This window comes from Oncorhynchus clarkii, chromosome 2, assembly GCF_045791955.1.
Source record: "Oncorhynchus clarkii lewisi isolate Uvic-CL-2024 chromosome 2, UVic_Ocla_1.0, whole genome shotgun sequence".
NCBI classification, from domain to species: domain Eukaryota; kingdom Metazoa; phylum Chordata; class Actinopteri; order Salmoniformes; family Salmonidae; genus Oncorhynchus; species Oncorhynchus clarkii.
The window spans coordinates 85,920,079-85,947,604 of record NC_092148.1 but is presented as its reverse complement, the minus strand read 5'-3'; the positions used below and the strand labels follow the sequence as shown (position 1 = coordinate 85,947,604).

Genomic DNA, 27,526 nt, shown 5'->3' with positions numbered 1-27,526 from the left:
TGTGTGTGTGTGTGTGTGTTATATTGTCAGACTAACGTACCGAGGACAGTGAGCCAGCGGGCGACAGCTCCGTACACCTCATCTAGGATCAGAATGACCACCAGGTTGATGATGGCAGCGGTGGTTTTGACCGTCAGACGGACGTTGGACCGCGTGGTGGGGTTGTTGCTCATGTGCAGCGCTGTCTTGGTGGATATCCGGTAAAGGATGACTCCGAACACTATGGCAAACGTTACCCCGATCTGAAACGGAGAGAGGAGACGGGGAGCAATGGTAATGGTAATTCATTTATTCGGGTTGGAGTCTTTTTTCAAGGTCACTTCAATTGTTTAGGAATCATCTGTAACACTCTTAAGAAGCCTTCTCAATTTCAAGAGAACAATCTGAGGCATTGACAGAGTTTTTTCTCCTGAATTACAACCCAAAAGTCTTGCTACAGTACATCTTAAACTGATAGTTTAAACTACACTTTTCTAATCCAGTTGAATAAAGTATCTAAAATACTTCTGAGCAGCTTACATCTTAATATGTGTTGAACTCACCATCAAAAGCATCATGACTACGTTGGTCATGTACGCTGGTAACCGGTCTTTGCACGTCAGCTTTTCTTTTTCTGTCTAAAAGAGGGGCAAAAATATTCAGACCTGTCGAGTTACAAACAAGTGTATTGTAACTGTTTGTATGTGAAAATGAACAGAAGAAGAATCCAAACAGCGATGGACGGACAGGGGAAAAGCTGGTGTTTTGATGCTGACACGACCACAACACAGATATAAACATTTCATACACTGACAGTTGTAGTGTTCTCATAGTTCATTCACTATCTTTCAGGCATTCATTAAGTCATTCTCAGCATTCTTTATGCAGCAAATCTCAGTCAGAACATGGTTGCCTCTGAAACAGCACCCTATTCCCTAAATAGTGAGCTACTTTTGACCAGAGCCCTGGTCAAAACTAGTGCACTATATAGGGAATATGGTGTCATTGTAGACACTGCCATGTCAATAATCTTCCAGAAACCATTTGGAACAGAACAGGGGAACATGCTGTCTATGGCAGGGGTATTCAACCTGGGTCCGCAGCCCCCTAGGGGTCCATAGAGGTAATGCAGGGGGTCCGCATTAACGCATTACTTTCTGTTAAAAGAAATAAAATAAAAAAGTCTAAAAAATATTTGTATTTTATTTTAAGTAGCATTTCAATGTAGCAAAAACAGAATAAACTAACTTTTAATTACCTAGAGTAGAAAAGAGGAGAAAATCATCCAATGTTCTCTCGCACATTGGAGCTATTTACACTCACTCGAGTGTCTCTCATAGGCTTTGTGCCGCTGGCTACTGGTAAGCTTTTTTGATTTGGGCATTATTTTTTACATGTCTAACCTTTGTTTAAACAGTTAAACAGCTGCTCTTAGTGAAAATGTTAGAGTTTACACTTCCTCTTCCAGGAGGGTGGTCCACAGACTGGAAAAGGTTGAAGACCCCTGGTCTATGGAACTACAAGAAAACAAACGACACTGGCTCAATCTCACTGCCAAAACATTACAACATGCACCAAGCACTAGCACTACGAAAAAATCAGATCTGAAGAATCTAATCACAGAGAGAAAAAACAACCAATCAAACAACTGTCAAGAAGAAATGGAAGAGGAGGTTGTAACATCAGCTCTGTAAAAGGTGACGGCGAGCAGAGGTGTGTGGGTGGATCTCAGGAAGAGTGCTATCTACAGTATGTGAAATGGACTGATGTGTCAAGTCCCAGGCTTATTCCAAAATACTATATTTGTGGAAATGCTGTGTGCATAATCAATCATGTACTTCACAGAAAAAAAGAGCACTGTCTTCTCTACTCATTAAATTAGACCCGACGGGGTGAGAGGGATGATTAGGGCTTGTCTTGGCAGACTTCCGTAGTGCAGTGTGTGTGGGATAGGTGTGGATGGGAGGTGAGGACACTGAAAGTACCAGTTTTAGCCCAGCCATGGCAGATTGAACTGTTTGCTTCCATTTGTTTGTGGTTTCTTCTGCTATCTCTGTAGGGTTCTGACAGCCAGAAGACGTAAACACAGTAACCCAGGAGAACCGCAAAACAAAAAGATCACAAGAAGGGGAACCCCACTAGTCATGTAAAGGACTGTCACCAGACTGTAGTCTTTAGTCTAACACCCATATCATATATGTATCATACCATACAATCCATCTACCACTGTAAAGGATTCATCATTTTGTAAGAGACACACACTTTCCAAACATCCGGACTAAAGAAGAGACTGCAAATTAAATCACAAGAACTAAACCAGCAACAGAAAATCTAAATGGCTATGGTAAAAATCCGGAATAACCAATCAGTACCTTCTGTGTCTTGTGTTCTTTCTTCAGGGACTTCTGCATGACTCGGAGCTCGTACTCAGCTCGTGGGTGGTCCTGAGGAGCGAATAGAGACAGAGGCTCTTAAAAATGTATGGACACTGACTGGTACACTCATAAAATACTCCCATCAGGTGCAGGGTTTAATATAGCTGTCACTGTCCACCCAAGTGGAGAGTCCTTGTGACAACAGACTTGGTGTTGAGGTGAGAAGGTTATATAGCCCAGTCAAGTTCTACAGTACAGAGTGGGTAGAATATTTTCAAAGACTACAGTTGACTACAATCGCTGGTCCCCTATTTCTACTGAGATGGTTAGAGGGCTGCAGTGGCTGCTGGTCTCCTGCAGCATGAATCTTTGTAGAGGAGATAGGTCAGGGAGACAGAAAGAGACAGAGAAAGGGCTGGCTAGGCCAGGAGATCGTGGGCGGGGGAGCTGAACCTGACATCCGACTCACAGGAGACAGGATGGTACAGGTGCTGTGAGCAAGCAGAAGCAGTGAGCATTAGGGTTGCAAAATTCCCAGGTTTTCCAGCAATCCTGGTTGGAAGTTTCAGAATTGTGCAACGCTAGTGGGCATTCAGAGAAAGAGTGGTGGTTCAATGAGTAGTGGTGGTTTGTGGGTAGTGGTGGTTTGTGGTGCTTTAGGAGGGCGAGGTGGTGTCCGTGGACAGTCTGAGGAAGAAGAGCCAGTGTGGGGGTAGCAAAGCCAGACGGTGATTGAGGGGAAAAAATATATAGATTTTGTGTAAAATGAAATGTTTCAAACCTTCAGCTCTTCCTGTAGATACCCACGGGGGAAAGAGGAGGACAAGATAGTTACAAAATACCTCAACCTTTAAATATTTTTGGGGAAAATGGACTTGAAGTAAAACATATAATATTTATTTCCATCTACTGTACCAGTTATTGTTGTGTCACCAAACAAGACAACGCTGAGGAGAACTGGAATCTAGTTAAACACCATTTTCTCTTCTATTCAGTTTCCCATGGCTAGTGATGGAATTATGAATAATAAACTATTGTGTGGAGGAAATGTTAGTGGGCAGGAAGAACAGCATTGTAAAACATGAACTCATCATCTCTCAGCATTATTTGGGACAGTCCACAGTATGGTGCTCCCATTTACAAACAAATAGAAGTGGAATTCAAGACTCTAACAGGAGAGCACTCACCTCCTCCTCCTCGAAGCCTGTCAGATCCCATTCATAGTTGAGACGCATCTGTCTTCTCTTCCAGTGCTCCATGAACATGGCAGCTGCACAACCCAACACAGTTACGAGTTCTGTTAAGAGCCCCTTGAACGCACGAACAACATCATTCTCAATATCAACAAGATTGTCAGTCCTTGGATCGAGAGTGACTAGTACGAATTGAATCCCTCAGCTGTATACCAAAACAAGTGATGGAGCTGCTGTTTTGTTGTTTTTCAAATCCAAGATTGTAGCAGTGAAGATATTACAGTTTGGTAACCATTTACATGACATGTATCTCCATAAAGCATTTGTTTTCATTCAGTTCTTTCAATTTCAACATTGGGCAGATTATGTAGAAAGTTATTATTATCGAGAGAGGTGCATGTGGAAATGACTTATCAGTTACCTTGGCAGTCCAATTATGGTTCCCCCGACCATGATGATTATGTGCGTGTGGCGTAATAAACGTGCTAAAATTAGGATTGCAGCTATCAATTATTAAATGTATAATGAGAAAAAAAATGATCAATTGCCACGTGTGAGGGATGAGGAGCTAAATTTGGGGATAATTCAATGCTTGTGTAGAGATGACATGAATTGGATTCCAGGTATGTTTTAGTCTTGTGGGACAGCAGGGACGGTGGCAGGGACAGTCTATATGCAGACAGGCACCTGGGGCGACTACATGTTCTATTTTTCATCCATTTAATGCTCATCCATCAAAGTGTCTCGGGTTACTTGATGAGTAGTCTCTCTACGGGACGCTCCACAAGCTGCTGTGAAAAATAAACTAACCTTGGTTCTCTGAATGAGACGTTATCACCACTATGGGACATGGGAGATAGTTTCCTATAGTGGTGACATTAGTATTTTGGGGTATTTTATTAGTATACCCCTTACTACTCTTCTTGGGGTCCAAACAGGGTTAAAACGGTTACATCACAACAAAACACAACATCATAAATAAAATATTACATCATACAAGACATTATTACATCATACAAGACATTATTACATCATACAAGACATTATTATATCATTCAAGACATTATGACATCATTACTCTAATATTACAAGTGTACAATATAAAAAAGTGGCGCAGCGGTCTAAAAATCAAATCAAAATCAAATCAAATCAAATCAAATTTTATTTGTCACATACACATGGTTAGCAGATGTTAATGCGAGTGTAGCGAAATGCTTGTGCTTCTAGTTCCGACAATGCAGTAATAACAAGTAATCTAACTAACAATTCCAAACTACTGTCTTGTACACAGTGTAAGGGGATAAAGAATATGTACATAAGGATATATGAATGAGTGATGGTACAGAGCAGCATAGGCAAGATACAGTAGATGGTATCGGGTACAGTATGTACAAATGAGATGAGTATGTAAACAAAGTGGCATAGTATAGTATAAAGTGGCTAGTGATACATGTATTACATAAGGATACCGTCGATGATATAGAGTACAAAGTGGCATAGTATAGTATAAAGTGGCTAGTGATACATGTATTACATAAGGATACCGTCGATGATATAGAGTACAGTATATACGTATGCGTATGAGATGAATAATGTAGGGTAAGTAACATTTATATAAGGTAGCATTGTTTAAAGTGGCTAGTGATATATTTACATCATTTCCCATCAATTCCCATTATTAAAGTGGCTGGAGTTGAGTCAGTGTCAGTGTGTTGGCAGCAGCCACTCAGTGTTAGTGGTGGCTGTTTAACAGTCTGATGGCCTTGAGATAGAAGCTGTTTTTCAGTCTCTCGGTCCCAGCTTTGATGCACCTGTACTGACCTCGCCTTCTGGATGATAGCGGGGTGAACAGGCAGTGGCTCGGGTGGTTGATGTCCTTGATGATCTTTATGGCCTTCCTGTGACATCGGGTGGTGTAGGTGTCCTGGAGGGCAGGTAGTTTGCCCCCGGTGATGCGTTGTGCAGACCTCACTACCCTCTGGAGAGCCTTACGGTTGAGGGCGGTGCAGTTGCCATACCAGGCGGTGATACAGCCCGCCAGGATGCTCTCGATTGTGCATCTGTAGAAGTTTGTGAGTGCTTTTGGTGACAAGCCGAATTTCTTCAGCCTCCTGAGGTTGAAGAGGCGCTGCTGCGCCTTCTTCACGATGCTGTCTGTGTGAGTGGACCAATTCAGTTTGTCTGTGATGTGTATGCCGAGGAACTTAAAACTTGCTACCCTCTCCACTACTGTTCCATCGATGTGGATAGGGGGGTGTTCCCTCTGCTGTTTCCTGAAGTCCACAATCATCTCCTTAGTTTTGTTGACGTTGAGTGTGAGGTTGTTTTCCTGACACCACACTCCGAGGGCCCTCACCTCCTCCCTGTAGGCCGTCTCATCGTTGTTGGTAATCAAGCCTACCACTGTTGTGTCGTCCGCAAACTTGATGATTGAGTTGGAGGCGTGCGTGGCCACGCAGTCGTGGGTGAACAGGGAGTACAGGAGAGGGCTCAGAACGCAACCTTGTGGGGCCCCAGTGTTGAGGATCAGCGGGGAGGAGATGTTGTTGCCTACCCTCACCACCTGGGGGCGGCCCGTCAGGAAGTCCAGTACCCAGTTGCACAGGGCGGGGTCGAGACCCAGGGTCTCGAGCTTGATGACGAGCTTGGAGGGTACTATGGTGTTGAATGCCGAGCTGTAGTCGATGAACAGCATTCTCACATAGGTATTCCTCTTGTCCAGATGGGTTAGGGCAGTGTGCAGTGTGGTTGAGATTGCATCGTCTGTGGACCTATTTGGGCGGTAAGCAAATTGGAGTGGGTCTAGGGTGTCAGGTAGGGTGGAGGTGATATGGTCCTTGACTAGTCTCTCAAAGCACTTCATGATGACGGATGTGAGTGCTACGGGGCGGTAGTCATTTAGCTCAGTTACCTTAGCTTTCTTGGGAACAGGAACAATGGTGGCCCTCTTGAAGCATGTGGGAACAGCAGACTGGTATAGGGATTGATTGAATATGTCCGTAAACACACCGGCCAGCTGGTCTGCGCATGCTCTGAGGGCGCGGCTGGGGATGCCATCTGGGCCTGCAGCCTTGCGAGGGTTAACACGTTTAAATGTCTTACTCACCTCGGCTGCAGTGAAGGAGAGACCGCATGTTTTCGTTGCAGGCCGTGTCAGTGGCACTGTATTGTCCTCAAAGCGGGCAAAAAAGTTATTTAGTCTGCCTGGGAGCAAGACATCCTGGTCCGTGACTGGGCTGGGTTTCTTCCTGTAGTCCGTGATTGACTGTAGACCCTGCCACATGCCTCTTGTGTCTGAGCCGTTGAATTGAGATTCTACTTTGTCTCTGTACTGGCGCTTAGCTTGTTTGATAGCCTTGCGGAGGGAATAGCTGCACTGTTTGTATTCGGTCATGTTACCAGACACCTTGCCCTGATTAAAAGCAGTGGTTCGCGCTTTCAGTTTCACACGAATGCTGCCATCAATCCACGGTTTCTGGTTAGGGAATGTTTTAATCGTTGCTATGGGAACGACATCTTCAACGCACGTTCTAATGAACTCGCACACCGAATCAGCGTATTCGTCAATGTTGTTATCTGACGCAATACGAAACATCTCCCAGTCCACGTGATGGAAGCAGTCTTGGAGTGTGGAGTCAGCTTGGTCGGACCAGCGTTGGACAGACCTCAGCGTGGGAGCCTCTTGTTTTAGTTTCTGTCTGTAGGCAGGGATCAACAAAATGGAGTCGTGGTCAGCTTTTCCGAAAGGGGGGCGGGGCAGGGCCTTATATGCGTCGCGGAAGTTAGAGTAACAATGGTCCAAGGTCTTTCCTCCCCTGGTTGCGCAATCGATATGCTGATAAAATTTGGGGAGTCTTGTTTTCAGATTAGCCTTGTTAAAATCCCCAGCTACAATGAATGCAGCCTCCGGATAAATTGTTTCCAGTTTGCAGAGAGTTAAATAAAGTTCGTTCAGAGCCATCGATGTGTCTGCTTGGGGGGGGATATATACGGCTGTGATTATGATCGAAGAGAATTCTCTTGGTAGATAATGCGGTCTACATTTGATTGTGAGGAATTCTAAATCAGGTGAACAGAAGGATTTGAGTTCCTGTATGTTTCTTTCATCGCACCATGTCACGTTAGTCATAAGGCATACGCCCCCGCCCCTCTTTTTACCAGAAAGATGTTTTTTCCTGTCTGCGCGATGCGTGGAGAAACCTGTTGGCTGCACCGCTTCGGATTGCGTCTCTCCAGTAAGCCACGTTTCCGTGAAGCAAAGAACGTTACAGTCTCTGATGTCCCTCTGGAATGCTACCCTTGCTCGGATTTCATCAACCTTGTTGTCAAGAGACTGGACATTGGCAAGAAGAATGCTAGGGAGTGGTGCGCGCTGTGCCCGTCTCCGGAGTCTGACCAGTAGACCGCCTCGTTTCCCTCTCTTTCGGAGTCGTTTTTTTGGGTCGCTGCATAGGATCCACTCCTTTGTCCTGTTTGTAAGGCAGAACACAGGATCCGCGTCGCGAAAAACATATTCTTGGTCGTACTGATGGTGAGTTGATGCTGATCTTATATTCAGTAGTTCTTCTCGACTGTATGTAATGAAACCTAAGATGACCTGGGGTACTAATGTAAGAAATAACACGTAAAAAAACAAAAAACTGCATAGTTTCCTAGGAACGCGAAGCGAGGCGGCCATCTCTGTCGGCGCCGGAAGTCAAAGGTACTGCATCTCAGTGCTAGAGGCGTCATTACAGTCCCTGGTTCGATTCCAGGCTGTATCACAACCGGCCGTGATTGGGAGCCCCATAGGGCGGCGCACAATTGGCTCAGTGTCGTCCGGGTTAGGGTTAGGGTTTGGCCGCGGTAGGCCGTCATTGTAAATCAGAATTTGTTCTTAACTGACTTGCCTAGTTAAATAAAGGTTACATAAAAAATACCACAACATTACAATGTTTTTTATCAGATTATACTGCTGGCTTGAGTTACTTGATGTGGAAGAGAGTTCCATATAGTGATGGCTCTGTGTAGTACTGTGCGTTTCCCAAAGTCTGTTCTGGACTGTGAAGAGACCTCTGGTGGCATGTCTTGTGGGAATGTATGAGTGTCCGAGCTGTGTGTTAGCTGTTTGAACAGACAGTTTGGTGATTTCAAAATGTCAATCCCTCTCACAAAGACGTGTGATGCAGTCAATCTCTCCTCTACTTTCAGCCAGGAGAAATTGAGATGCATGTTATTGAAATTATAGCGCTCTGCGTACATTTAAAGACCAGCCGTGCTGCTCTGTCCTGGGCAAACTGTAATTTGCCTATGTTCTTGGTGGCACTTGACCATATAACTGGGCAGTAGTCCAGGCGGGATAAAACTAAGACCTGGTCAACTTGTTAAGTTGATTGTGATGTTAAGAAAGCTGAGCAGCGCTTTAACATGGACAGACCTCTCGACATCTTAACTACTGTTGCATCAATACGTTTTGACCATGTCAGTTTACAACCTATGGTTACACCAAGCAGTTTAGTCTCCTCAACATTGAGTGATTAAATGAAAGAGAACACTCATGTAGAGTAAACATTTTAGCATGTATCCAGCCTACATTAGGGATACTGATATATACATTTGTGGATAACAAAAACAGCATTCTGGTCATAACATTGACTCTGACAGGAGAGACAGGGAGGGCAGACAGACAATTATCCAAAAATACGTCTCATATATTTACTCCAATTGGTCTGAAAATGGCCTTTCAATTCTCTATATTTCACACACTAAAGTTGTTCTATTAAAACTAAATGGGGAGTTTGCATTTTTGTGAGTTTGCAAAAAAGTAATCATCAGACTTGAATGTGACCCAGTATATTAATGGAATGCCTGAGGATGCTGTAAACATTTATTTGGAATAAATGTTTTGGCTAATTGTTAAGGTTTGTCCATGCCCTTTGAGAATAACATATTGTATTCCAGTTGAGATGCAGTAAAACACTAATTCCTACCTCCAATAGTGAGGGACGGCAGTTGCATCATTCTTTCATAACAAAGACACAACATACTGTAACACTTGAACTGATGTTAACGTCTCATCCAAACCTATCATGTCACACACACACACACACACACACACACACACACACACACACACACACACACACACACACACACACACACACACACACACACACACACACAGGCAAATTAAACCGCAAATAAATCCTGGGGCTGAACCTGTGCCCTCATACAGTGCTCCAGTCTATTGCTTCCTGCCTTCAGTCTCAGGCCTCGCAGGCCCAGCCTCACTGTGACAATGAACAGAACAGGAACGCACCAGCAAAGAGACACTTTTTAAAGGGAAAACATGCATGTTTAATCCACATAGTAAGACTCTGTACAGTATAGTCCACAAGGCTGAGTGGCCCACTGGACTGTCATAGAGGAGAGAGTGCCGGAAAGAGAGAAAGAGTATATTAAAGAGCCAGAAAGAGAGGAAGAGTATATTAAGGAGCCGGAAAGAGAGAAAGAGTATATATATATATATATTAATATAATATATTAAGGAGCCGGAAAGAGAGAAAGAGTATATATATATATATATTAATATAATATATTAAGGAGCCGGAAAGAGAGAAAGAGTATATATATATATATATTAATATAATATATTAAGGAGCCGGAAAGAGGGAAAGAAATAAAGAAAGAATAGTGGACACATGAATGAACAAAGGAAACAAAGAAAGAGGACAAATGGGAGACTGAACATCTGGAAGAGCAAAATAGTAGGAAGTGAGGAAGAGCAGACAGTATGAGTATCAGTTGGTAAGAGGGTAGTGCTAGCGGCGCCCAGGTTGAGGGTTCATTTCCTGCATTTTCCAGGATCACATACATACACACATTGAAAATGTATGCCCATAATATGATCATCAATCTATTGGACGACAGCTTGTTTTGGAAGAATGGGTGTTTACATTATCTCTCAGTAAATGTGTTTTCAATCTGTAAAATTATTGACAAAGTCATCTGTTTTTTTTTTCCAGTCAACCTCCACACTAGATGGGTATTATGGGATAGATGTACCACATAAGCCCTTCACTGTATTCCAAACCATCAATAAAAGCATTTTTGTAAAATAAACTTATTTTTCTTACGATATAATTTAACTGCATCATTACATAGTGTTCTATAATTCTGTTAATTGATTTCTACTTTAGATTTGGTTGCTAAGACTTTTGCCCTATTTCTTTGAGAGAACACCTCACCCAGTTCATTATCAATCCATGGAGATGGATGAGCCCCAACTGGCCTCTTTCATCCTCTAGATAAATCAGCTCCCAGGGTACAGCAGAAAATTCATTTTGAAATTGCACATGATTAAATTTCTATTTGTTTTCTATTGACCACAATCATTGGGGGTTTATTTGGAATCCTGGTGTTCATGGTTATGGTCACAATATTGTGGTCTGTCCAGCCCACTGGCATTGATCTGACCTTTGAGCATAGCAATGTGAGGTAGCTTGATGTACATGTACACCACCTGGACAGGATGTGAGTCTATTGCAGGGCCTGACTGTATCATCTAGGTGGTTGATTATTGAGTACTGTCCCTGTTAAATAAATGATACAAATAAATAAAGTTGTGCTGTTTTGTTCTGTTGTGTGGACAAGCCTGAACCTCTTACCCCAGAGGGCCATGAAGATGGAGAAGAAGACGGTGGCAGGGTTGTCAAAGAGGTGGCTGGCCCGGGCCGTCCCGCAGGCTTCCTTCAGTTTCCAGTAACTACAGGCTCTGTCACACAACGGGCACATGGTGATGTTGTTCTTGGGGTGGCAGATCTCCATGCTGTAGAAAAGGGGGATGGGGGGGGGGAAAGAGATACAACAGTTAGCCCTCTTTATCTCATTTTATCTCCACGGATAAATTATTAGACTGTATTAGTGATTTAAATCCTTGGATGGCTTACAACTTCCTCCAGCTAAATCAAGATCGAGGTACTTATTGTTGGAGCCAAAGCACAGAGAGAGAATCTGGCCGCACATTTTTATTCACAGCCAATAAAGATAAAATACCGGGTAAAAACCTAGGTGTTATTTTAGATTCTGAATTAAATTTCAAATCACACATTAGGAATGTGACCAAAATAGTTTTTTTTTAACACCTGAGGAACATTGCCAAGGTATGGCCATTTCTCTCTCAGGCTGATACAGAGAGACTCATCCATGGTTTTATTTCAAACAGGCTTGACTACTGTAATGCTCTCCTGTCTGGTCTAACCAAGTATGCCATTGGTCAACTACAAAACATATAGAACGCTGCAGCACGTGTACTGACCAAGACCAAACGGAGAGCACACATTACACCGGTTTTAAGGTCTCTGAACTGGCTGACTGTAAGTTTCACAATTCATTTTACGATTATTTTATTGATTTTAAAATGATTGTGCCCCCCAATACATGCTCTTTAATTACTTGTGACTTTTATCTCTTATTCTTATCGGTATTTTTTTTTAACTGCATTGTTGGTTAGGGGCTCGTAAGTAAGCATTTCATTCTAAGGTTGTGTTCGGCACATGTGACTAATACAGTTTGATTTGATATCAGACATGCTTTTTAAGTTATGTACCCAGTAGGTCCCTCAGGTCCTCTGGCACTGGCCTTTTAACTATCCCAAAGCCTAGGACCAAGAGGCATGGAGAGGCAGCCTTTTAACTATCCCAAAGCCTAGGACCAAGAGGCATGGAGAGTCAGCCTTTTAACTATCCTAAAGCCCAGGACCAAGAGGCATGGAGAGGCAGCCTTGTAACTATCCCAAAGCCTAGGACCAAGAGGCATTCAGAGGCAGCCTTTAGTTACTAAGCCCCCAGCCTGGGACCAAGAGGCATGGAGAGGCAGCCTTTAGTTACTATGCCCCCAGCCTAGGACCAAGAGGCATGGAGAGGCAGCCTTTTAACTATCCCAAAGCCTAGGACCAAGAGGCATGGAGCGGCAGCCTTTTAACTATCCCAAAGCCTAGGACCAAGAGGCATGGAGAGACAGCCTTTTAACTATCCCAAAGCCTAGGACCAAGAGGCATTCAGAGGCAGCCTTTAGTTACTAAGCCCCCAGCCTGGGACCAAGAGGCATGGAGAGGCAGCCTTTAGTTACTATGCCCCCAGCCTAGGACCAAGAGGCATGGAGAGGCAGCCTTTTAACTATCCCAAAGCCTAGGACCAAGAGGCATGGAGAGGCAGCCTTTTAACTATCCTAAAGCCTAGGACCAAGAGGCATGGAGCGGCAGCCTTTTAACTATCCAAAGCCTGGGACCAAGAGGCATGGAGAGACAGCCTTTTAACTATCCCAAAGCCTAGGACCAAGAGGCATGGAGAGGCAGCCTTTTAACTATCCAAAGCCTGGGACCAAGAGGCATGGAGAGGCAGCCTTTTAACTATCCAAAGCCTGGGACCAAGAGGCATTCAGAGGCAGCCTTTAGTTCTAAGCCCCCAGCCTGGGACCAAGAGGCATGGAGAGGCAGCCTTTAGTTTCTAAGCCCCCAGCCTGGGACCAAGAGGCATGGAGAGGCAGCCTTTAGTTCTAAGCCCCCAGCCTGGGACCAAGAGGCATGGAGAGGCAGCCTTTTAACTATCCAAAGCCTGGGACCAAGAGGCATTCAGAGGCAGCCTTTAGTTCTAAGCCCCCAGCCTGGGACCAAGAGGCATGGAGAGGCAGCCTTTAGTTTCTAAGCCCCCAGCCTGGGACCAAGAGGCATGGAGAGGCAGCCTTTAGTTCTAAGCCCCCAGCCTGGGACCAAGAGGCATGGAGAGGCAGCCTTTAGTTCTAAGCCCCCAGCCTGGGACCAAGAGGCATGGAGAGGCAGCCTTTAGTTCTAAGCCCCCAGCCTGGGACCAAGAGGCATGGAGAGGCAGCCTTTAGTTCTAAGCCCCCAGCCTGGGACCAAGAGGCATGGAGAGGCAGCCTTTAGTTCTAAGCCCCCAACCTGGGACCAAGAGGCATGGAGAGGCAGCCTTTAGTTCTAAGCCCCCAGCCTGGGACCAAGAGGCATGGAGAGGCAGCCTTTAGTTCTAAGCCCCCAGCCTGGGACCAAGAGGCATGGAGAGGCAGCCTTTAGTTACTAAGCCCCCAGCCTCTGGAATAGTCTGCCAGAGAACCTGAGGGGGGGGGACGAAACTGTGGACAAATTTAAAAGAGATCTTAAAACACATTTCTTTAGCTTTGCTTTTCATTAGGGTGCTTTTTTTGTCATTCTTACTTTTTTAATCTTATTGTTGTTGATATTTCAGCTTTGATTTTCATTGTTTTTTATTTGTTTTATCCTGTGAAGGACGTTGCCTTGCATTCCATGTCTGAAATGGACTATATAAATAAAGCTTGATTTGATTTGAGTACCACCAGTGGGTGTTACTATGCCAGCCTGTCAAGCTAGAGCAGTGGCTGCCAAACTTGTGGTCGGCACCCCATGTGGGGTCCCCTTTTTTAAAAATGTCATCCTTATTTTACTAGGCAAGTCAGTTAAGAACAAATTATTATTTACAATGACAGCCTACACCGGCCCAACCCGGACGACGCAGGGCCAATTGTGCGCCGCCCTATGCGACTCCCAATCACAGCCAGTTGTGATGCAGCCTGGAATTGAACCAGGATGTCTGTAGTGACTACTCTTGCACTGAGATGTAGTGCCTTAGACCGCTGCTCCACTCGGGAGCCCTGAAATAGACATTTCCCCTATGAAAATCTGTTCTTTTATCAAACAAATGAATGACTTTATCTCTTTAAATGGGAATAGAATACAACATTTTAGTGTCAACTAATGACCTCTTACAGTATTGGAATGAGCTTTCATCTCGTTATTATGAAGGACAAAAAAAGTGGTGAATATGAACACACAGCGTTAACTAAGGAGTATAATCTATTTCCAAGTGGGGTTCCCACTATTTTCAAGTGTCAACTTCGAGTTGCACGCAGTAAAAGTTTGGGAACCCCTGAGTTAGAGTGTATTTTGACTTCTGTAGATTTAATATGTTATACAAGTTATTGAATTCATGTAAATATGGTGAATGTACACCCGCACCTCAACCCACAAGTGTTTTGAAAGAAATCTCTACGTTCGCTGAAAATACTATTCATGAACATATTTACACAATAATGTCAGGGATCTGGGTTAAGTAGATTAATTAGGTCTAGTCTCACGAGTCCGATGCTCCACACTGTAGACCGCAGGAGCTCAAGACTAAGTCAGATCTTAAAAGTATATTCCGTTCTTGTTTTATATAACAGGTGAGTCAGGCTAACTGTAATAAGATCACATGTCTGTGGGGGATTGTGAGCAGCATGGCAGAGGATCTGGACACAGATAGCACAGTCTGTCAAACTATCCTGACGGAGATAAGAGATGTTAGCCAGGGGAGGTTCATTTCCTCTTGTCATCTACATCAACCAGATGTTGGACATCACAAATCCCCTCTTCTGTCTGTCTTCTGTCTCTGTATAGGAACATGTTTCCTTTTCGTAGTTGTGGACTGCCAAGCCAAGCCAAGCCAGGCTTCAGGCTTCAGGCTTCAGGCTTCAGGCTTCAGGCTTCAGGCTTCAGGCTTCAGGCAGCAGGCTTCAGGCTTCAGGCTCCAGGCAGCAGGCTTCAGGCAGCAGGCTTCAGGCTTCAGGCTTCAGGCAGCAGGCTTCAGGCTTCAGGCAGCAGGCTTCAGGCAGCAGGCTTCAAGCAGCAGCAGAGTGATCTGGACTACATCATAAAAACGTCATTAAACTGCGTTATTTATGCTGTCAGGAAGTGAAGATGACGTTAGTCACGAGCCAGGGAGTAGTGACAGGACAGGACAGAGCTACAGCGCAAGGCAGGTATTCTGAACTGGGAACGAGGTGATGGCTATATTAAATACTGTAGGTGATGGCTACATTAAATACTGTAGGTGATGGCTATATTAAATACTGTAGGTGATGGCTATGTTAAATACTGTAGGTGATGGCTATATTAAATAATGTAGGTGATGGCTATATTAAATACTGTATTAGATATAAATGGTGCTAATAAGTATTGCATATAAACCGTTTACAGTGCCTTGCAAAAGTATTCATCCCCCTTGGTATTTTTCTTATTTTGTTGCATTACAACCTGTAATTTAAATATATTTTTATTTGGATTTCATGTAATGGATATACACAAAATAGTCCAAACTGGTGAAGTGAAATTTAAAAAAATTACTTGTTTAAAAAAAGAAAAAAAAGTGGTGCATGCATATGTATTCACCCCCTATATGAAGCCCCTAAATAAGATCTGGTGCAACCAATTACCTTCAGAAGTCACATAATTAGTTAAATAAAGTCCACCTGTGTGCATTCTAAGTGTCACACCATCTGTCACATGATCTCAGTATATATACACCTGTTCTGAGAGGCCACAGAGTCTGCAACACCACTAAGCAAGGGGCACCACCAAGCAAGCAACACCATGAAGACTGAGCTCTCCAAACAGATCAGGGACAAAGTTGTGGAGAAGTACAGATCGGGGTTGGGTTATAAAAAAATATCAGAAACTTTGAACATCCCACAGAGCACCATTAAATCCATTATTAAAAAATGTAAAGAATATGGCACCACAATAAACCTGCCAAGAGAGGGCTGCCGCCCAAAACTCACAGACCAGGCAAGGAAGGCATTCATCAGAGATGCAACAAAGAGACCAAAGATAACCCTGAAGGAGCTGCAAAGCTCCACAGTGGAGATTGGAGTATCAGTCCATAGGACCACTAAGCCGTACACTACACAGAGCTGGACTGTACGGAAGAGTGGCCAGAAAAAAAGCCTTTGCTTGAAGAAAAAAATAAGCAAACACGTTTGGTGTTCGCCAAAAGAAATGTGGGAGACTTCCCAAACATATGGAAGAAGGTACTATGGTCGGATGAGACTAAAATTAAGCTTTTTGGCCATCAAGGAAAACGCTATGTCTGGCGCAAACCCAACACCTCTCATCACCCCGAGAATACCATCCCTGCATGACTCTGGCAGCATCATGCTGTGGGGATGTTTTTCCTTGGCAGGGACTTTGAAACTGGTCAGAATTGAAAGAATGATGGTGCTAAATACAGGGAAATTCTTGACGGAAACCTGTTTCAGTATTCCAGAGATTTGAGACTGGGACGGAGGTTCACCCTCCAGCAGGACAATGACCCTAAGCATACTGCTAAAGCAACACTCGAGTGGTTTAAGGGGAAACATTTAAATGTCTTGGAATGGCCTAGTCAAAGCCCAGACATCAATCCAAGTGAGAATCTGTGGTATGACTTAAAGATTGCTGTACGCCAGCGGAACCCATCCAACTTGAAGGAGCTGGAGCAGTTTTGTCTTGAAGATTGGGCAAAAATCCCAGTGGCTAGACGTGCCAAGCTTATAGAGACATATCCCAAGAGACTTGCAGCTGTAATTGCTGACTTTGGGGGGGTGTATTGTTTTTTGTCTTGTTTCTTGTTTGTTTCACAAGAAAAAATATTTTGCATCTTCAAAGTGGTAGGCATGTTGTGTAAATGATACGACCCCCCCAAAAATCCATTTTATTTCCAGGATGTAAGGCAACAAAATACCAAGGGTGGTGAATATTTTCGCAAGCCACTGGAAATGTCTGCTTGTTCTAGTTTTGGCCTTGCAACAAGTTTTGCACTTCTTAGTTACCATGGCACATTTCTTTATACTGTGTGTTATTATCTCACTGTAAACTATTTTACAGTCTAAAGTTGTCACAATATCCCACAGTAAACCACTCTACAGTCTAAAGTTGTCACAATATCCCACAGTAAACCACACTACAGTCTAAAGTTGTCACAATATCCCACAGTAAACCACTCTACAGTCAAAAGCTGTCACAATATCCCACAGTAAACCACTCTACAGTCTAAAGCTTCCCGAGTGGTGCAGCGGTCTAAGGCACTGTATCTCAGTGCTAGAGGCGTCACTACATACCCTGGTTCGATTCCAGGCTATATCACAACCGCCCATGATTGGGAGTCCCATAGGGCGGCTCATAATAGCCCAGCGTCATTAGGTTTTGGCAGGCGTAGGCCGTCATTGTAAATAAGAATTTGTTCTTAACTGACTTGCCTAGTTAAATAAAGGTTAAACAAATATAAATAAAAAATATCCCACTGTAAACCACTCTACATCCTAAAGCTGTCTGTTACAATATCTACATCCTAAAGCTGTATGTTACAATATTTGAAGTGAATCAATTGGATGTGGGAATATAATGAGGTCTATACATCTACTTGAGCTATGTCTCTGGCTTTCCATTTGGTCTTCTTCAATCATTTCAATGGTCTTAGACACTTTACAACACAGTGAATTACTTGTATGAATTATAACCTCAGGCAGACATGCCCTATGATACTGCCGGATATAACCAATGATTATGTCCTTGGCTGTGTATGGGGCTAACCTGGGAATGTTGTCGTCTACGGTGGCACAGCCGTACAGGAACACGATGACTCCCACTAGAGAAGCAGGGATCAGCATTTGGGTGTACAGCCCCAGCCATGCAAAGTACAGCCCTATCTTCTCCCCAAAGTACTTCCTGCATAGGAAACAATACAGCAATCTCATCTTTCAAATAGAATAGAAATAGAATGTAATACAATATAATAGAATATAATACAATATAATAGAATGTAATACAATATAATAGAATGTAATACAATATAATAGAATGTAATACAATATAATAGAATGTAATACAATATAATAGAATGGAATACAATATAATAGAATGGAATACAATATAATAGAATACAAAATAATAGAATATCATACAATTTAATTGTCACGCTGTGATCTGTTTCACCTGTCCCTGTGATTGTCTCCACCCCCTCCAGGTGTCACTTATTTTCCCCAGTGTATTTATCCCTGTGTTTCCTGTCTCTCTGTGCCAGTTCATCTTGTTTTCCCCAGTGTATTTATCCCTGTGTTTCCTGTCTCTATGGGCCAGTGTATTTATCCCTGTGTTTCCTGTCTCTCTGTGCCAGTGTATTTATCACTGTGTTTCCTGTCTCTCTGTGCCAGTTCATCTTGTTTTCCCCAGTGTATTTATCCCTGTGTTTCCTGTCTCTCTGTGCCAGTGTATTTATCCCTGTGTTTCCTGTCTCTCTGGGCCAGTTCATCTTGTTTTCCCCAGTGTATTTATCCCTGTGTTTCCTGTCTCTCTGTGCCAGTTCATCTTGTTTTCCCCAGTGTATTTATCCCTGTGTTTCCTGTCTCTCTGTGCCAGTTCATCTTGTTTTCCCAGTGTATTTATCCCTGTGTTTCCTGTCTCTATGGGCCAGTGTATTTATCCCTGTGTTTCCTGTCTCTCTGTACCAGTGTATTTATCCCTGTGTTTCCTGTCTCTCTGTGCCAGTTCATCTTGTTTTCCCCAGTGTATTTATCCCTGTGTTTCCTGTCTCTCTGGGCCAGTGTATTTATCCCTGTGTTTCCTGTCTCTCTGGGCCAGTTCATCTTGTTTTCCCCAGTGTATTTATCCCTGTGTTTCCTGTCTCTCTGGGCCAGTTCATCTTGTTTTCCCCAGTGTATTTATCCCTGTGTTTCCTGTCTCTCTTTGCTAGTTCATCTTGTTTTCCCCAGTGTATTTATCCCTGTGTTTCCTGTCTCTCCTTGCCAGTTCATCTTGTTTTCCCCAGTGTATTTATCCCTGTTTCCTGTCTCTCCCTGCCTGTTCATCTTGTTTTCCCCAGTATATTTATCCCTGTGTTTCCTGTCTCTCTGGGCCAGTGTATTTATCCCTGTGTTTCCTGTCTCTCTGGGCCTGTTCATCTTGTTTTCCCCAGTATATTTATCCCTGTGTTTCCTGTCTCTCTTTGCCAGTTTGTCTTGTTTTCCCCAGTGTATTTATCCCTGTGTTTCCTGTCTCTCCTTGCCAGTTCATCTTGTTTTCCCCAGTGTATTTATCCCTGTGTTTCCTGTCTCTCTGTGCCAGTTCATCTTGTTTTCCCCCGTGTATTTATCCCGGTGTTTCCTGTCTCTCTGTGCCAGTTCATCTTGTTTTCCCCAGTGTATTTATCCCTGTGTTTCCTGTCTCTCTGTGCCAGTTCATCTTGTTTTCCCCAGTGTATTTATCCCTGTTTTTCCTGTCTCTCTTTGCCAGTTCGTCTTGTATGTTTTTGTCAAGTCAACCAGGGTGTTTCTCCCCTTACTCCTTTTCTATTCTCTTTTGCTAGTCTTCCTGGTTTTGACCACTGCCTGACTCTGGACTACTTTCCCACCTGCCTGATCATCCTGCCTGCCCTGACCTTGAATCTGCTTGCCCTTCGGTACCTATTGGACTCTGAACTGGTTTTGACCTTTGACCTGTCCACGACCATTCTCTTGCCTACTCCTTTTTGGATTATTAAGCATCTTAAACTCCAACAATCTGCCGCCTGTTTCTGCATTTGGGTCTTGCCTTGTGTCATGATAATAATAGAATACATAAAATAACAGAATATGTATAAAGTATTTATAAATATGTATAAAGTATTTCCTGCATTAGGAAGAACATATTGCATTAGAAGGTTAGGCGCAACACTTTCTCCATTATGAAACAAATAAGGTTTATTTGATATAAAGATGAAAAACATAATGTGACATTGCAATCTAAACAGACCTTCACCAGATAGAGATTGAGGAAGAACAGAGCAATCTCAGAAATAACGTTCCAGATTCACTATAGGAAACTTTCCCTCACCTTACTAGCCCGATAGGCTGGTATTTGTAAAATACACTGTAACTCGCCCACTCCTCATACAAGAGCTGAAACACAGAACAACAAAATGTCAAAACATAACAGGCATTACAGGGTCCACACTTAAAAAGGAGAGCTTAAAAGTCATATTTTGATTTGTCTATTCTTTGAAGAGGAAACAAGACAGAGCAGATGTTTCGACTGTTAGGCCACCATCAGTGCTATTGCTTTCAAACCAGCATGCGTTCACTCCAATTTTGCAGCACGTCATCCTTATGACTCTCACTGACAATTATATCCGTCTCAGCTCTTAGTCAAGCTCCTGCAACCATGATTGCTGGAGAGAGAGTGTGTGAGAGCTGTGAATGGGTCTTTTGCCCTCTGAAAGCTGATATGAGCTGTAGTTGGAGACCGAGGACCAGAGGGTGAGAGAGGGCCAGAAGGTCAGAGAGGGTCAGAGAAGGTCAGATACATTTGAAGTCAGCTCTCTTTTCTTCCCTCATCTGATGACAGATGTCAGGTGGAATGTAGAGAGAGAGAGAGAGCGTGCTAACTGTGGTAAATGAAAGGGTGGCAGGTGTGAAGGGGAGAGGGGAGAGGGGAAGAGAAGGGGGAGACAGAAGTGAGGAGACAGATGGGGGGAGGGGTTGAGGTTGTGACTGGTGGGGGAACAGCGGAGAGCTGTGCAGGGAGAGGGGGGAAAGGTTGAAGAGCAGGGGGGAAACAGACAGGGGAAGGAGTCAGGGGGTGAGGAACAGAGGGGAGACAAAGGTTGTGCCTGGTGGATGTAGAACACAGTGCACAGTATTGGGATCTGGGGACACAGCTGTGTTCCTTCAATCCAGTACTATTATGTCCTTGTCCTGTCCTCCCTCTCTGTGACACCACTCACTAATTTCTAATCTATCTATCCATCCGCCTGTATGTCTGATCAACACCCTTTATGTTGTTGTTCCACTGGCTGACTGCTTTCATCAAACGCTAGAGTACAACTGTGAAGCTGAACATTATTGCACAACAATATCATTATCTGTTAGTGAAAGACAGATTCTGTTTTTTTTCTTTCTCGTCTCATTCATACTTTCGTCTAGCCTCTTATGTGTTCTTGATCATTTCAAAACCAATGGTTCTCTTGTTCCATTGAAGTTAATCTGAGAGGCTGTCTTCCGAGTGAAGAACACATGCTGTTCCCAGAAGAGCGCTCTCTCTCTCTCTCTCTCTCTCTCTCTCTCTCTCTCTCTCTCTCTCTCTCTCTCTCTCTCTCTCTCTCTCTCTCTCTCTCTCTCTCTCTCTCTCTCTCTCTCTCTCTCTCCATTTGAAACATCATAGATCATTTGCAGTGTGAAAATACCATTGAAGAACCATTCACACATACAGTAACATATATGTACATTGTTTGTACATACTGTAACAAACTGTACATGTCCCCCTTCCTCCCCTTGGCATTGGGTTGTCCCTGTGTGGGTAATATAGTGTATCTCCCAGCCATGCAGACAGCTGTAGGGTGATCTGTGTGCTTGAGGATGGGCTCTCCAGGCACATTCCTTCTAACCCTTCCATTCTCAACACTGGTACAAGACCACACTCTTTGAGAAAAAGGTGCTATCTAGAACCAAACTTTTGACTGGTACTATATTCAAACACCCTACCCCTCTGAGCTGTTTTCTGATGTGATGATCGTACTTTTCCTCTCTCTCTCTCTCTCTCTCTCTCTCTCTCTCTCTCTCTCTCTCTCTCTCTCTCTCTCTCTCTCTCTCTCTCTCCCTCTCTCTCTCCCTCTCTCTCTCCCTCTCTTTCTCCCTCTCCCTCTCTCCCTCCCTCTCTCCCTCCCTCTCTCTCTCTCTCCCTCCCTCTCTCCCTCTCTCCCTCCCTCTCTCCCTCTCTCTCTCCCTCCCTCTCTCTCTCTCTCCCTCCCTCTCTCTCTCCCTCCCTCTCTCTCTCCCTACCTCTCTCTCTCCCTCCCTCTCTCCCTCCCTCCCTCTCTCTCTTAATTAAATTTAAGGGGCTACTTTTGGCATGGGAAACATGTTTACATTGCCAAAGCAAGTGAAATAGATAATAAACAAAAGTGAAATAAACAATACAAATGAACAGTAAACATTACACAAAAACATTCCAAAAGAATAAAGACATTTCAAATGTCACATTATGTCTATATACAGTGATGCAACGATGTGCAAATAGTTACAGTACAAAGCGAAAAAAAATTACATAAATATGGGTTTTATTTACAATGGTGTTTGTTTTTCACTGGTTGCCCTTTTCTTGTGGCAACAGGTCACATATCTTGCTGCTGTGGTCTCCCTCCCTCCCTCCCTCCCTCTCCTAGTGAACCTCGGCCAAAAGACCCTGGCTAGTACCCACCTACGCTGCTCAGGTGTTGACAGAGAAGTGTGGGTTGGCGGATCCGGGGCCCCATCAGCAGGCAGCAGGCTCAGAGTGTTAGAACGATCCCCCTCTGATGCCCTGCCAGAGACACAACTATCCAATACAGTCGACAGAAAGGGTGGTGAAGCCCCTCTTTCTCTCTCCCTTCCTCTCTTCTGCCAGCACGGTCTCTCTTTCTCTCCCTTCCTCTCTTCAGCCAGCACGGTCTCTCTTTCTCTCCCTTCCTCTCTTCTGCCAGCACGGTCTCTCTTTCTCTCCCTTCCTCTCTTCTACCAGCACGGTCTCTCTTTCTCTCCCTTCCTCTCTTCAGCCAGCACGGTCTCTCTTTCTCTCCCTTCCTCTCTTCTGCCAGCACGGTCTCTCTTTCTCTCCCTTCCTCTCTTCAGCCAGCACGGTCTCTCTTTCTCTCCCTTCCTCTCTTCTACCAGCACGGTCTCTCTTTCTCTCCCTTCCTCTCTTCTACCGGCACGGTCTCTCTTTCTCTCCCTTCCTCTCTTCTACCAGCACGGTCTCTCTTTCTCTCCCTTCCTCTCTTCTACCAGCACGGTCTCTCTTTCTCTCCCTTCCTCTCTTCTACCAGCACGGTCTCTCTTTCTCTCCCTTCCTCTCTTCTACCAGCACGGTCTCTCTTTCTCTCCCTTCCTCTCTTCAGCCAGCACGGTCTCTCTTTCTCTCCCTTCCTCTCTTCTACCAGCACGGTCTCTCTTTCTCTCCCTTCCTCTCTTCTACCGGGATGGTCTCTCTTTCTCTCCCTTCCTCTCTTCTACCAGCACGGTCTCTCTTTCTCTCCCTTCCTCTCTTCAGCCAGCACGGTCTCTCTTTCTCTCCCTTCCTCTCTTCTACCGGCACAGTTTCTCTTTCTCTCTCCCTTCCTCTCTTCTACCAGCACAGTCTCTCTTTCTCTCCCTTCCTCTCTTCTGCCAGCACGGTCTCTCTTTCTCTCCCTTCCTCTCTTCTACCAGCACGGTCTCTCTTTCTCTCCCTTCCTCTCTTCAGCCAGCACGGTCTCTCTTTCTCTCCCTTCCTCTCTTCAGCCAGCACGGTCTCTCTTTCTCTCCCTTCCTCTCTTCTACCAGCACGGTCTCTCTTTCTCTCCCTTCCTCTCTTCAGCCAGCATGGTCTCTCTTTCTCTCCCTTCCTCTCTTCAGCCAGCACGGTCTCTCTTTCTCTCCCTTCCTCTCTTCTACCGGCACGGTCTCTCTTTCTCTCCCTTACTCTCTTCTGCCAGCACGGTCTCTCTTTCTCTCCCTTCCTCTCTTCTACCGGCACAGTTTCTCTTTCTCTCTCCCTTCCTCTCTTCTACCGGCACGGTCTCTCTTTCTCTCCCTTCCTCTCTTCTACCAGCACAGTCTCTCTTTCTCTCCCTTCCTCTCTTCTACCGGCACAGTCTCTCTTTCTCTCCCTTCCTCTCTTCTACCGGCATGGTCTCTCTTTCTCTCCCTTCCTCTCTTCTACCGGCACGGTCTCTCTTTCTCTCCCTTCCTCTCTTCTACCGGCACAGTCTCTCTTTCTCTCCCTTCCTCTCTTCTACTGGCACAGTCTCTCTTTCTCTCCCTTCCTCTCTTCTACCGGCACGGTCTCTCTTTCTCTCCCTTCCTCTCTTCTACTGGCACAGTCTCTCTTTCTCTCCCTTCCTCTCTTCTGCCAGCACAGTCTCTCTTTCTCTCCCTTCCTCTCTTCTACCGGCACAGTCTCTCTTTCTCTCCCTTCCTCTCTTCTACCGGCACAGTCTCTCTTTCTCTCCCTTCCTCTCTTCTACCGGCACAGTCTCTCTTTCTCTCTCCCTCCCCTCCAACCTCAACAGTCAGCGTTTCCACCACAACCATCCTACTGAAATAATGTACAGGTCAAATCCCAACAGCCAGCGTTTCCACCACAACCATCCTACTGAAATAATGTACAGGTCAAATCCCAACAGCCAGCGTTTCCACCACAACCATCCTACTGAAATACTGTACAGGTCATACCATAATAACCCACTAGACTTCTCTCTCCACAAAGCCTAGCTAACCAACAGGCTACAGACAGGCAGCTTATTCTCCTGTTGTGTCACCACCCAAAGATACCCTCCTCCTCTCCTCCCCTCCCCTCTTTATGAGATACTTATCTTCACTAAACTATAGTATGTTTGCATTTATCTTATCAATAGGATTACGCTAGCTATAAGAAAGTAAACTGTCCGATCATTTAACAAAACAAATTTGTTGTGAAGATGAGACACACACACCCACACACACACACACACACACACACACACACCCACACACACACACACACACACACACGCTACAGTATGTACATTCCATCTGTTGCCAAGCTGAGCTTATTGTAATCATTCTCAGCGGGAGGAAGATAAGACACTTGGACACGTCCCTGTTCAGAGAGAATTCCTCAATTACATGCCATTATTCTGTTTCAATGATAGGGATGCCAATAGGATCGTTCTAATGCTCAACAGATGTTCCAGACAGTACCATGGCACCACTAACACACAGCAGCCTGGCTACACAACAAGGAAGATAGTGGGTATTTTCTACCATGGCACCACTAACACACAGCAACCTGGCTACACAACAAGGAAGATAGTGGGTATTTTCTACCATGGCACCACTAACACACAGCAGCCTGGCTACACAACAAGGAAGATAGTGGGTATTTTCTACCATGGCACCACTAACACACAGCAACCTGGCTACACAACAAGGAAGATAGTGGGTATTTTCTACCATGGCACCACTAACACACAGCAACCTGGCTACACAACAAGGAAGATAGTGGGTATTTTCTACCATGGCACCACTAACACAAGGCAGCCTGGCTACACAACAAGGAAGATAGTGGGTATTTTCTACCATGGCACCACTAACACACAGCAGCCTGGCTACACAACAAGGAAGATAGTGGGTATTTTCTACCATGGCACCACTAACACACAGCAGCCTGGCTACACAACCAGAAAGATAGTGGGTATTTTCTACCATGGCACCACTAACACACAGCAGCCTGGCTACACAACCACAAAGATAGTGGGTATTTTCTACCATGGCACCACTAACACACAGCAGCCTGGCTACACAACAAGGAAGATAGTGGGTATTTTCTACCATGGCACCACTAACACACAGCAACCTGGCTACACAACAAGGAAGATAGTGGGTATTTTCTACCATGGCACCACTAACACACAGCAGCCTGGCTACACAACAAGGAAGATAGTGGGTATTTTCTACCATGGCACCACTAACACACAGCAACCTGGCTACACAACAAGGAAGATAATGGGTATTTTCTACCATGGCACCACTAACACACAGCAGCCTGGCTACACAACAAGGAAGATAGTGGGTATTTTCTACCATGGCACCACTAACACACAGCAGCCTGGCTACACAACAAGGAAGATAGTGGGTATTTTCTACCATGGCACCACTAACACACAGCAACCTGGCTACACAACCAGAAAGATAGTGGGTATTTTCTACTTGTTGTTTGAACTCAACTCTATGAAGCATATGCTAAATTATGCAGTTGTGCTTTCTAATGTTTCAGGGCACCGAACATGCCCTTAACAGGATGTTCAGGAATGATCTTCAATAGGAACGGTACTACACACAAATGCTAAACTACAGGACACTATTGGGTCAGTGAAAAAGAAGCACCATTCCAGAAGACCCATCACAGTCTCCACACCAGACCTCCATTCCATGCAGTATTTGAGGTGTAAACTAATGGAAACAGCCATTAAGAACAGAGCACCAGAACATCTGAATAAGCTAGCTAACAGGAATGTCTGTTGAAAAGCCAAACAAACCTTGAGTCTGCTCTAAACTAGTCCCAGATACAGTTACTGCAGTCACTACTGTCTTTCTCAGGCTCAGTGGAGTGAGGTACACACTTATCCAGTCATACAGACACACTTATCTTCACTAAATTATAGTATGTTTGCATTTATCTTATCAATAGGATTACGCTAGCTATAAGAAAGTAACAAAACAAATTTGTTGTGAAGATGAGACACACACACACACACACGCACACGCACACGCACACACGCACACACACGCACACACACACACCAACAGCTCTCAAGCAGGCAGAGCAGAGGAGGCCTGAAGAGACCTCAATACAAACAGGACCCTGTGCCAATGCAGCAGAGTCAGCTGATAAGATTGTGTAGCTGTCATCCTCAGCAATAACAAATGGGCCCAGCCCATCGTCTTGGAGAGGGGTCTGCCCTGCTCTCACACCAAGCAGCTGTACAGTCATTAAACACACACCAAGCAGCTGTACACGCATCAATTAAACCATCTCCAGAAACATGGCTGTTAATATCAGTGTGGTCTGTTAACATCAGTGTAGTCTAACATCAGTGTGGTCTGTTAACATCAGTGTGGTCTGTTAATATCAGTGTGGTCTGTTAATATCAGTGTGGTCTGTTAATATCAGTGTGGTCTGTTAATATCAGTGTGGTCTGTTACTATCAGTGTAGTCTGTTAATATCAGTGTGGTCTGTTAATATCAGTGTGGTCTGTTAATATCAGTGTAGTCTGTTAATATCAGTGTGGTCTAACATCAGTGTGGTCTGTTAACATCAGTGTGGTCTAACATCAGTGTGGTCTGTTAATATCAGTGTGGTCTGTTATTATCAGTGTGGTCTGTTAATATCAGTGTGGTCTGTTAATATCAGTGTGGTCTGTTAATATCAGTGTGGTCTGTTAATATCAGTGTGGTCTGTTAATATCAGTGTGGTCTAACATCAGTGTGGTCTGTTAATATCAGTGTGGTCTGTTATTATCAGTGTGGTCTGTTAATATCAGTGTGGTCTGTTAATATCAGTGTGGTCTGTTAATATCAGTGTGGTCTGTTAATATCAGTGTGGTCTGTTAATATCAGTGTGGTCTAACATCAGTGTGGTCTGT

The 27,526-nt window shown here is 44.4% G+C and overlaps 1 protein-coding gene across 6 annotated transcripts in view; it reads right to left on the bottom strand.

The window, feature by feature from the left end:
• LOC139375378 (anoctamin-1-like) overlaps positions 1-27,526 on the bottom strand; it is a 105,328-nt gene that overhangs the window by 29,685 nt on the left and 48,117 nt on the right. For 3 of the 6 annotated variants that reach the window (XM_071117114.1, XM_071117123.1, XM_071117105.1), the window contains 8 exons: positions 20,223-20,287; positions 17,946-18,080; positions 11,194-11,354; positions 3,542-3,624; positions 2,352-2,423; positions 1,965-2,042; positions 543-617; positions 41-242 (listed from right to left, as the gene is read on the bottom strand). In XM_071117114.1, coding sequence (XP_070973215.1) covers positions 41-242; positions 543-617; positions 1,965-2,042; positions 2,352-2,423; positions 3,542-3,624; positions 11,194-11,354; positions 17,946-18,080; positions 20,223-20,287 — 871 coding nt within the window. The remainder of the gene's footprint in view (positions 1-40; positions 243-542; positions 618-1,964; positions 2,043-2,351; positions 2,424-3,541; positions 3,625-11,193; positions 11,355-17,945; positions 18,081-20,222; positions 20,288-27,526) is intronic. The other 3 variants (XM_071117139.1, XM_071117149.1, XM_071117132.1) reach the window with 1 other exon arrangement.